The sequence below is a fragment of the Cervus canadensis genome, chromosome 7 (genome assembly GCF_019320065.1).
Source record: "Cervus canadensis isolate Bull #8, Minnesota chromosome 7, ASM1932006v1, whole genome shotgun sequence".
NCBI classification, from domain to species: domain Eukaryota; kingdom Metazoa; phylum Chordata; class Mammalia; order Artiodactyla; family Cervidae; genus Cervus; species Cervus canadensis.
The window spans coordinates 54,097,479-54,109,976 of NC_057392.1; the positions used below are offsets into that span (position 1 = coordinate 54,097,479).

The 12,498-nt window shown below is 42.2% G+C and overlaps 1 protein-coding gene across 2 annotated transcripts in view; it reads right to left on the bottom strand.

Annotated features, from left to right (window-relative positions):
* TPRG1 (tumor protein p63 regulated 1) overlaps positions 1 to 12,498 on the bottom strand; it is a 170,018-nt gene that overhangs the window by 113,691 nt on the left and 43,829 nt on the right. For both annotated transcript variants that reach the window (XM_043473438.1, XM_043473439.1), the window contains one exon: positions 4,828 to 5,061. In XM_043473438.1, coding sequence (XP_043329373.1) covers positions 4,828 to 5,052 — 225 coding nt within the window. In that variant the 5' untranslated portion in view covers positions 5,053 to 5,061. The remainder of the gene's footprint in view (positions 1 to 4,827; positions 5,062 to 12,498) is intronic.

Genomic DNA, 12,498 nt, shown 5'->3' on the forward strand with positions numbered 1-12,498 from the left:
CAGATTAACTTGTTTTATGACCATATATTCAGAGATGTGATCTAATGAACAATGTTATGATGCTAAAATGTCTCTTGTTTGCCCTGCTGCTGCTGCTGCTAAATTGCTTCTGTCATGTCCGACTCTGTGCGACCCCATAAATGGCAGCCCACCAGACTCCCCTGTCCCTGGGGTTATCCAGCCAAGAACACTGGAGTGGGTCGCCATTTCCTTCTCCAGTGCATGAAAGTGAAAAGTGAAAGTGAAGTCGCTCAGTCATGTCCGACTCTTCGTGACCCCATAGACTGCAGCCTACCAGGCTCCTCTGTCCATGGGATTCTCCAGGCAAGAGTACTGGAGTGGGGTGCCATTGCCTTCTCTGCTTGTTTGCCCTAAATTGTCTTTTATTTCCATATCCAAATTGAAACTCATATAATCGATCCTCTCTCTTCTTATAGCATTAGGTGTCCATACCTGGCAGCTAAGAAACTGAGTCCATCTGCCTCAGTGAGCCAAGGAATAACTTTCCCTTCCAAGTTAAAAGATATGAACAAACAGCAGCCTAAGTATTCAGCAAAACTTAAATAAATTGTACTACATTTCCATGATACTTCTCTGGTGGCTTAAATGGTAAAGGATTTGCCTGCAGTGCAGGCTATCTGGGTTCAATCCCTGGGTTGGGAAGATCCCCTCGAGAAGGGAATGACTACCCATGCTAGTATTCTTGCCTAGAGAATCCCCAGGATAAAGGAGCCTGGTAGGCTACACTCCATGGGGCTGCAAAGCGTAAGACATAACTCAGCAACTGAGCACACACAACAGATGTAACCCTATATTTTGCACAATAAAATGTGCATGTAAGACAAAAGTAAGAAAGGATATTCACCAAAATGTATAAAAGCATATTTACATATTTTTGTTAACTTTGAGCTGTGGAATTATAAACCACTTCCAGTGAAATCACTTTAAAACCTTATGATAAAATGCAAGGCCAAGGAATTTTTCTACTCAGTCTTACCGCTCTTTTGCATTTGCAACATAGCCTTAAAATTCTCACACTGTAATAAATTGATTTCTTTTAAGTCACTGCATGGGATCAAGAAGTATGAATGGGAATTGGGAGACATCAACTCTAAACCCAACTTTGGAACTTAGCTTCTTGGGCAGGTCAGTGTGCACTAAGCATTAGGACTTCAGGTGAGCTTCTGCCCTTCTCTGGGTCTTAGTTGCCACTAAAAATGAGAGTGGTGACTAGCAACTTGGTGTTCAAAGTGTGATCTGTGGACAGAAAGCATGAGTATTTCCATAGAATGCATATAAATGCAGAATCTAAGGCCTCATCCCAGACCTACTGAATCAGACCAATATTCTAACAAGCTTTCCAGGTAATCTGTTTGCATGGAAAAGCTGAGAAGCACTGCACCAGATCATCACTGGACTAGATCTCTTCTCAGCTCCAAGAAGTGATACCTTGTGATGTGATGAATGTTTCATAGGTCTGAGTCATTCACAGTCCTGGTCTGATTTAATTATCCCTTGAGAAAATGAGTTAGCTTCCTTCATTTAAATCTCTTTGTTGCTACAGACCCTGTATGTCTACAATTATATCTTACTTTAGAGGTCATGGTGAGGTCATGGGCATCTTAATGCCATTTCTTATTACCACTTACAGAAATGTGAATGCCAAATTAACCAAAAAAATTAAAAAAAGAGGAAGAAAGTGTTTAGAATAGCAAGAGATGCTGTTTCTGAAATGTTAATAGATGTGTCTCACACTGTACTAAGAACACTTTAAGAAGTAGCTTATTTAAACTCTCGGATAAAACTGACATTTTATCCATACTTTGAAGAGAAGAAATTCATGTATACATATACAGCACACACACACACGTCTCCTCCCATTTCCTCAGCTACCACCACATCAGCAGATCTGTGGTTTACAAGGTAGTAAAACCAGATCGTTCCGTTATTTATTCGAACTAATATTTATCATTGTTTCTCTCGAACCAACAATCTCATTTTCATTATCCTAGAATGCATTAAAGCACAGTCATTATACTCATGTGCTAAAAAAAAAAAATCTTCATATTTTATCTCTTAGTCTGAAGGAAAGTAAATGCTGACTGCCTTGGGACTGTAGCCCTCACCATTACCTCCTAAAGAGTCCTCGTGTCTACTTCAGACTCACTGACAAAGTTAGAAGGTTTTCCTTTCCAAGCTCTTGAGAACTTAAAGTTGTTTTCTATACACCTGGTGGAAAAGATGTTCTTCACAAGAATCAGAGTCAGTGATAGAAAACCTTTACTAATACATCCTAAGTTCAATTGTACTTTATGGTAGAAAGACCACCAGACTTAGAAGATAAAGAGAGTCTAGCTGCAGCTCTTACACTAATATCATATGACTTAGTCACTTAACTCCTCTGAAGCTTCAATGCATTTACTCCTAAAACAAGACTGGTAAGCCTTTCTCTGCCTACCTCACAGTGCTGCTCCAGGGGACTGTCTCTCATAAGCTACACAGAGCCACACAAATCAAAGCATCATGTAAACAAATAAATAAAAGCTCAGTTGTAACTTTATGAGAATTTACAGAATCCTTGTAAACCACAGATCTGTGTCAATTTAGCTAAGCCGTAATTACATTTTCTAGAATTCCATTTCTTATCTGCTTCCAAATTAGTGTTGGCCACAACAGACATTTGTGTCAGACTTGAAAGGCAGAAGTGAAACATCAGTCGTGTTCTTGCTGAAGATCAGGGCAGACCAATCAGACCCCATTGTTCAGAGCTGCTGATCTCTTGTTTTCCTGATGGCATGAAAGGGGGTGGGGGAAGCCCCTGGACCTATAGCTTCTTTTGTTACAGTCAGACTTCCTCCCTCAGATCCCCCTTCCCTGAACTGAGTAAGTGTGCAGCTCACTCAGTGGAGAACACTGGCTTTTCCTGAAAATGACTCACATCTTCAAGTCCATACCTGGTGGGAGACCAACACAGGTTCCATTTTTCTGTGGTGAGTGCTGCTGGATCAAAAGGAATTCTAATTCATCCATGTAGGTTCCCCTGCTCCCTAGTTCTACTACACAATGGCCAGTTGGTTGATGTATAACACCTCCAGACCCATCAACAGATGCAAAGACAACAGTTTTGCATAGATTTCTCAGGCAGCTCTCTTAATTGTACTAGCTTCCAATGATACATCTCTTATTCTGTATCATTCATCACTGCTCTTCTCTCATCTAACCCTGATAGATACATCATCATTATCAAAAAAATGGACATTCTAAGGGATGCTTTAATTTTTATCCCAGATATATCTTACAACTAAACTTTACATATTCAAAAAAGTTAACATGCTTTGGAAAACAAGCCATTTGCTTTACATATGCAAAAACACACAAACACACACATAATAAGGAACATGCCAGCACTTTGCACATATGAGTCACTGGATATAGCTAAGACTCACTGAATATGGGTAATGTGGATATATGTTTTCAAACACACACACACAGAGTCTCTTTAGTTACAACTTTATCTTAACCAAAGATTAACTTTAAAAAGTTCATTAATTAAAACATTATAAATAGCCTCAAACTCTTAGCCACCACTTATTTAGGCGGTTGAGTTGAAAAAAAAAGTCAGTAAAGAGATGCTCCATGTAAGCATGAAAATTCAGGTGGTCTCTGCCACCACAGTGTACAATCCACAGTTTAGCCTCCAATTGTTTATAGCCTATGAGCTCACTGCTAGTGTGCTGACAAAAAAGTTAAAGGATTGGTAAAGCAGATCTGCACACGGTGATTGCAGCCATGAAATTGAAAGACTCTTGAGAGTCCCTTGGACTACAAGGAGATGCAACCAGTCCATCCTAAAGGAGATCAGTCCTGGCATTGGAAGGACTGATGTTGAAACTGAAACTCCAGTACTTTGGCCACTTTATGTGAAGAGTTGACTCATTGGAAAAGACCCTGATGCTGGGAGGGATTGGGGGCAGGAGGAGAAGGGGACGACAGAGGATGAGATGGCTGGATGGCATCACCAACTTGATGGACATGAGTTTGGGTAAACTCTGGGAGTTGGTGATGGACAGGGAGGCCTGGCGTGCTGCGATTCATGGGGTCGCAAAGAGTCAGAAACGATTGAGCGACTGAACTGAACTGAACTGAAAGCAGATCTATAAACAGGAAGGAGAATTCAAGACAGAGGAAGGTACTAGAAACCAAGGATGTTTCTACTTGATCCAAATGTGAGAAGTCTGAAATATTTTTAACATTTGGATATGTAAACACCACCCTCATTATGCACCCATCTATTTACTCCCCAGCTTTGATGCACAGAGAAGAACTGAGCTCCAGACTGCAATTCTCTATTTGGAATGAAGTGCCTGCCCCTACACTGTACTATCAGCATGCCCTGTATACCCTTGAGGTTCAGGTATTCTCAGTAAGGCTTTCTCTTCCATCACGCATGTCTTTTCCTAACATAGAGCAAATACTCCCTCTGGGCTCCCAGCTTTATATTCTTCTAGCAAGTCTGGTTTTCTCTTCATGGAGCATTAACTTACTGAGGTCAGGTTTAGCAGGAATACAAAACTGAGGAGCCAAAGACCCATGGGAGCTGGAGGACCTGCTTCTCTGGTGGTCAAAATAGACCCATAACTTTTCTGAAATTCAGCTCCTTCACCTGTAACATTGAGATAAAGATGCCTACTTCACAGTTATTGTAGTTATTACATGAGATAACAAATGTGAAAACAGTTGATAAAATGTGGCATATGGAAGAATAATAGGAATTTAAAAAGAAGTCTTATGCAGTATTTAAGAACACTAAAGGTTTTATGATTTTACCCGAGTGACGAAGTACTTCCGTGAGAGATAAGGCTTGTGATAGGGATTCGGGTAGAGAGTGGATTCAATCACACTTGGCAGCCTTGAAATCTGCTTTGGCGCTGGGACCTCTGTGTCTGGCTCCCTCTCCTCCACAGACAGCTGATCTGTCTCAGAAGGTTGGTCATCTTCCTCTCTCTTCAGAGACACAGGCTGGAATCCCTCAAAGCTCCCAGTTGTTGACATTTCTTTAGCCTAAAACAAAGAAACAAAATTCTCAGGAAAAAAAAAGTCTTAACTATGTGTCTTAACTATGGCAAAAAAAGTTCATGATGAACAACCAACGCTCCTGAAACTGACAAACCCACCTCATGTTAACCGAACAGATGCACTGACGGATGGAGTTCAGTAACACAGACTCTATGATCATCAGGGGACATTTACCAGACAGAAGCAGAGATTCTCTGGACAGAAAAAAAGAAGCTACAAGTAGTTCCATTTTCCCCATCTTTAATTCCATGGAACAAGAAGGTGAACAAGGAAAGAACAATATGAAATTATCACTAGACAATTTCTCTTCAAGTTTTTGTAGTATTTTTTCTTGAAAGTCTACCAGCCTGTGAGCTTATTTAGGAGTTAAAAGCAATGATAATGCACTTTCTTATGTACTTCTTACTAATAGGGCACAGAAGCACTTAGAACTGAGTGCTTCTTTTTAACTGAAAAATTGCAATTCTAAAAATGTAGCCTCAAGGACATATTGTACAACACAGGGAATATGACCAATATTTTATAATAGCTATAAATGAAATATGATCTTTAAAAATTGTGAATAACTATATTGTACACCTGCTACATATAACATTGTACATCAACTATACTTCAAAAAGAAATTTTTTAAGTAAAAAATAAATTAAAAAGTAAAAATGTATCCTAAAGAAATAATTTAGACAAATGCCTAAAGATGTAAATATAGAAAGCCATGCATTACAACATTGTGTCTAATAGCAAAAAAGAAAACATAACTTCATGTCTAACAGCAAAACATTGTATGTAATAGCAACATTAGACACTCACACAACATTGTGTCTAATACTAAAAATATATATAGTGAAACTAAATATCCATCAGCAGATAATTGGCTAAGACAAGTTATACCGCACAAATATAATTTGATCATCAGAAATGTGAGAATATATTTTTACTACAGAATGATGTCCAAAATGTAATGCTAATGGAAAAAATAAGTTATAAAATATTATGAAAAATGTTATTCAAATTTGTTACAATAATTCAGAAAGAAGGAAGGAAGGGAGGGTGGGAGGGAATGAGAGAGGCAGGAAGGAAGGGAAGAAGACATAATACCTAAACTTGCATACGTGTATACATGTATGGTATGAGAGAGGTTAGAAAAAAACTCTGAAAAGGAGTAAAATAAAATAGTAACAATGATCATCTCTGAAAATCTAGTGGTTACCAATGGGGAGAGGGAAAGGGAAAAGGACCTGATAGGGGTAAGGAATTATGAGGTATCAGTTACTTTTTCTGGGCTCCAAAATCACTGCAGATGGTGACTGCAGCCATGAAATTAAAAGACACTTACTCCTTAGAAGGAAAGTTATGACCAACCTAGAAAGCATATTAAAAAGCAGAGGCGTTACTTTGCCAACAAAGGTCCATCTGGTCAAGGCTATGGTTTTTCCAGTGGTCATGTATGGATGTGAGAGTTGGACTCTGAAGAAAGCTGAGCACCAAAGAATTGATGCTTTTGAACTGTGGTGTTGGAGAAGACTCTTGAGGGTCCCTTGGACTGCAAGGAGATCCAACCAGTCCATCCTAAAGGAGATCAGTCCTGGGTGTTCATTGGAAGGACTGATGTTGAAGCTGAAACTCCAATACTTTGGCCACCAGATGTGAAGAGCTGACTCATTTGAAAAGACCCTGATGCTGGGAAAGATTGAGGGCAGGAGGAGAAGGGGACGATAGAGGATGAGATGATTGGATGGCATCACCGACTCAATGGACATAGGTTTGGGTGGACTCCGGGAGTTGGTGATGGACAGGGAGGCCTGGCATGCTGCTGTTCATGGGGTCACAAAGAGTCCGACACGACTGAGTGACTGAACAGAGCTGAACTGAACAACTGTGTATGGGCTTCTCTGATAGCTCAGTTGGTAAAGAATCCGCCTGCAATGCAGGAGACACCAGTTCGATTCCTGGGTTGGGAGGATCTGCTGGAGAAGGGAAAGGCTACCCATTCCAGTATTCTTGGGCTTCCCTGTGGCTCAGCTGGTAAAGAATCCACCTGCAATGCAGGAGACCTGGGTTCGATCTCTGAGTTGGGAAGATCACCTGGAGAAGGGAAAGGCTACCCACTCCAGTGTTCTGGCCTGGAGAATTCCAGGGACTGTATAGTCCAAGGGGTCACAAAGAGTTGGACACGACTAAGTGACTTTCACTTTCACCCACTATGTATAAAATAAAGAAGCTGTGAGGCCATATTGTATAGCACAGGAAATAAAGCTGATATTTTATAACTATAACTGGGGTAACCTTTAAAAATTGTGGATCACTATGTTGTACACTTGAAATGCATATAGTATTGTATATCAAGTAGACCTCAATTTAAAAAAGACAATGATTGTCTCTGGATGATAGAGTTACAGGTGATTTTTATTTTCTGTTTTTGTAAGTTTCTGGATGCTTACAATGACTACCTCTGACCTAACATAAATAGAAACACAGTAGATTCACTAATATTTTGTAAATTAAAAGAAGGATCACAAAACAAAACAAAATAGAAGCTACATGCTAGGCTAGCAAAAAGTGTCCTCAATCAGGTGGCCTTTCTCAAGCTGAGGCCACATAGTTAACGGCTACTGTGCACACATGCCCAACGCTATGACGTAAGAAGTTCTCATGCCCACCATCACCATGGGACTGGGAATGCCATCTTAGTCTTAGGGCTCCCTCCCACAAATTCCATTTCCTTCCTCCTTGTGAAACAACAGAAGGTGAGAAGTGGTGCCTACCCACAGCAAACTTACATTATTGAAACTGGGAATAATTAGAGTAGTCAAAGGTGGTAAAATAGTACTACATATAATTTATTGCCTAGCCCTGGATACTTCTGAGCATGAAAAAAGTGCTATTAACACTTATGCTAGGATGATAGGTGTAAACCAGCATTGTCTCAGGCAAATGTGGACATACGCAGTCACCTTGAGGGGCTTGAGTGGAGGGAACACATGGCTGGGCAGAGACTCACAAGCAAAAAGCCCTCTGCTGATCACATTACAGGTTATTTCCTCTGATTCTCCCAGCAACCCGAGAGTGATGGATTTGTTTCCATCTGTCTGTGGATCCCAGAGTTGGTGGGATGCCACCCCCCAACCCCTGCCCCGTCCACGGCACAGGTGGTGCTAGCAGTAAAGAACCTGCCTGCCTATGCAGGAGACATGAGACACAGATTCCAAGGTCAGGAAGATCCCCTGGAGAAGGAAATGGCAACTCACTCCAGTTTTCTTGCCTGGAGAATCCCATGGACAGAGAAGCCTGGCGGTCCATAGAATCCATAGGGTTGCAGAGAGTCGGACATGACAGAAGCGCCTTAGAAAGCATATGCATGCACCCATGCATCCCAGGGCACACTTGGAAAGTAGAGAAAGCACGTGGACTCCCACTCAGGACTCCCAACCACACTCGAGGTCGACAAGCCTGCCATGATGCACACTGTCTCACAACAGGAAGGGCTTCGCTGAGTTTTCAGATAAGTTTTTAAGCTATTGGCCTGTGAGAAATACAAGGACACGCATGGAGAAGCAGGAGAATTTGTGTGTGTGTGTGTGTGTGTTTGTGTGTGTGTGCGCGCGCCTGAGAGAAAGAGCATGGAGGCATTGTAGCCTCCCTGTTAGCTGCATGCTCTATTTTTGCAGGTCTGCCACCTCTTAGAGGCTTTTGGAAGGAAGTGTGTTTCTAGAGTTCCCTGTAACCTGTGAAGGAAGATTTGTGCCTTTGGGAAAGGAAAGCCTGCTTCTGTATTTGCCGCACTGTGTGAACTGGAGCCTAACAGACATCTGTGAAAAGCTCCAGTGCCTGGAAAACAGAGGGAGGATTTAATTAGCACCACTTCCTCTCCCTCAGGCTGTCTTCTCTGGAAACACTTGGGGATGAGAAGCAAAGCACTTAGAGACTGAGCTTTTGAGGTCCAGGAAAGAAGGAAACTCTCCTCCGCTGCCATTAAATTCTGACAGCCGTGAATAGTGGAAAAGCTAAGCCCAGCGACCTCAGTCCAGAAGGATTCCAGCTCTGTTTCTGGGGACATCTTCACAAGGACAATGAACTTACCTCCCTTTAACAACTTCCAGGATATAAGAGGACTGCCACGCATTGAAGCAGCCCCCTCCGTGCCACCTGCCCAGACACTGTTTATTCCCAGTTCAATAAGACATTCCATCCTATCTCTGCTTAACCATACTATATACATTGAAATAGAAAAAGCTTTGTGCCTGGATAAATTAGGCTGCCTCACAGCAGACCCATCCAGAGCCATTTAGAGTTGAATAGGATCATTGTTCCCTAAGACTGCCTAGTAAATTGATCTTAGCTTGTGGTGCCCAAGAGAGTCAAGGCAGAATAATTTCTGAGGGAAACAAAGGGTCAAGGTTTAGAAAAGAATTTCATCCATATTTTTTTTACCTGATTTTCTCATTTTAGGGAATTCATACCAAAGGAGGAAACAGGCAGAACAGGCTCCATCTTGAAAGCAGGACTCCATCGTGGGCTGGACTGTGGACTTTGAGCTATATACCCAGTATCTATGGAGACAACATGCCAACTGGAAAACCAGACTCCCCGCCTCCATGGAAGAGCCCCAGGGCTCATACCTAGACTCCCCTTCTCCTAAATGAATACCCTAATTATCTGTGTAACCAAATAGAATCATAAATTCTATTATGCTTATTGGGGTATGACCACAGGCCTATTGATAATTGTCCGCTGTTAACTACCTAGGCTTAAGGCATACGAATCTCAGGTTAACTTTGATTGTATCTTTCTTTTCCTTTGTTCAGACTAGTTTCAGAGAATTTGGTAAGGTGGGTTTGAGCACATACATTTAGGGTATATAAGTTTTTCACAAAAACTGGTCGGGGCCCTAGGCTAAGAGGAGACTCTGCTTTGGGCCCAATGATGTAATAAACAGCACTCCACTATCTGCATTGTCCTTCTGAGTGAGTTTGTTCCCGGAACACGTGGCTACAACAATATAATGAGGCATCACCGACTCAATGGACATGGGTTTGGGTGGTCTCTGGGAGCTGGTGATAGACAGGGAGGCCTGGCATGCCGCGCTTCATGGGGTCGCCAAGAGTCGGACACAACTGAATGACTGAACTGAACTGAACTGTACTCTAAAAAAAAAAAAGAAAGAAAGAAAGTAAAGCCCTACAATACTAATTGCATATTCTAGGCAGTAATGAAAAATTGGAAACCCACTAAACATGCAATGGTCAAGGAATTTCCTAGCTACCTAAATGACACTGAGCAGACCCTTAAATAACAGCCCTTAAAATAATTTGTACAAGCATACAGCAGCATGGAGTAAAGGATGTATCTTCTTGGGGCAAGGAAAGCAAAGAGATTTTCTGTCCTAATGGTTGAATTATTTTTATGTTGGTGAAGACTAGAGGCAAAATATTTGTATTTATTGAGGTAGAGGGGTCATAAGTGAATTTTTGCTTTTTTAAAAAATTAAATCACGTTAGCACTCCTTTTGTAATAAACTATATGAATAAATCTGTTGGTTCACAAAGTCAGGAGCTTCTGGCCCCCGTATAGAAAGGACAAGAAGAGACCAAAGGAAGAAGCAGACCACTCCAAATTGATCAGTGGCAGAATTCATAAGCAAGAGAACTCACCAACCAGGCTTGTCTTGGGTGGCCACAAGGTGAGTGAATCTCCACACCTACCTCCTGGAAACTTAAAAGCTTATAGAGAGGCCTTAACTGGTCCAATCACATCTTCAGTCCAGATGGTTTCAACACCACACTGCTCTCTCAAGGCGACCTCTGGACAAGGGCTCCCACTTTGGGGATGGTGGGTGAAAGGTACATGGTACATTGCAAAGATGTGGTGGGGGGTGGGGGAGATGAGGAGACATCCATTGCTCAGTTCACTTACTAGTCAACTCGTCACCATGTCCTCTGGAGGACCTCCTCCAGCAATGCCAAATAAATATGTAAAGAAGTGCCACCCTCCCTTTGGTCAGACAACAAGAATTTGCCCTGGCTTCACTAATCAAGGTTGTTTAAGATTTGCATGTCCTCTGAACAGCATGTAGCCTATGTAAAAAGTGGTTTGCTGAAATGTTTTCCAGGAACTTGGAGTCAGTTTTGTCCAGTTCAAGTTGAACTGGATGGGACCGGCTAGGACCACTGACCCTCCAACTGGGCATGTGCAAGTGTCCATCCACTTGGGACCTTTTGACGCCAGATGGCCAAGACTCCACCCTCAGATTTGGGCTAAGTGCCTCCCCTGTGAGCATGCAGAGGCTTGTAGTCTAGTTGTCTGTGTGTCTGGGTGATCAGTCACTCAGTTGAGTCCGACTCTTTGCAACCCCATGGACTGTAGCCCGCCAGGCTCCTCTGTCCATGGGATTCTCCAGGCCAGAATACTGGAATGGATAGCCATTCCTTTCTCCAGGGGATCTTCCCGACTGAGGGATTGAGCCTGAGCCTCCAGTATTTCCGGCATTGCAGGCAGATTCTTTACCCCTGAGCCAGTAGTCTAGCTGCATGCGCACAGAACGCTGCACCTTTTTCCAATCGCCTTTCCTCACACTCCTCATATTCCCCACATCTCCAACCGCTGCACCTCTTTATTCTTCATCACATAAATATTTTGCCCCTTGACTTGGGGAGGCAGAACTGAGTCTGGCTTGGTTGCCTTGTGAATAAACCGTCTCTTTGCTGCAAACCTCGGGGCATCAGCATTTTTACTTGCTTCGTGTCATACAAAATGAACCTGGCTCTGTAATACTTATTCTGGAAGATTCTGTTTCACTGTCCACTGAAAGATTTCTGTCCTATAGACAAACTGTACAATCTTAAAGTAACTATTTTTGCTTTCTTAAAATCAAAGGGAGATCCAGAATTGACCACCCTCTAATAAATATATGTTTCCCAGAGAAGTAGATGAGTAACCATCCTAAGAACTTATAATCAGCTTGAAAGGAGTCACTGGTTACATTGAGTGGCCACAAAGCCAGCCAGAGGTGAAGAAAGGGGGAGAGTGGGGATTTTTTTCCCTCTCACAAGAGTTTAATAAAGAACAGTTTGTATGTAACAAAAAGCATCATATTTTTTTAGTTTTATTTTTTTATTTGACTGCTCTGGGTCTTTGTTGCCATACTCAGGCTTTCTCTGTTTGCTCTGCATGGGGGTTACTCTCTGGTTGCAGGGTGTGGATGTCTCATCACTGTGGTTTCTCTTGTTGCAAAGCATGGGGTCGAGGGCATGCGGGCTCAACAGTTCTGGCTCATGGGCTTAGTTGCTCCATGGCACATGGAATCTTCCCGGACAAGGGATTGAACCCACGTCCCCTGCATTGGCAGGCAGATTCTTAACCACTGTGCCTGGGAAGTCCAAAAAGCATCATATTTCACATTTCTGATCAAGACAGCAGGACTGACAT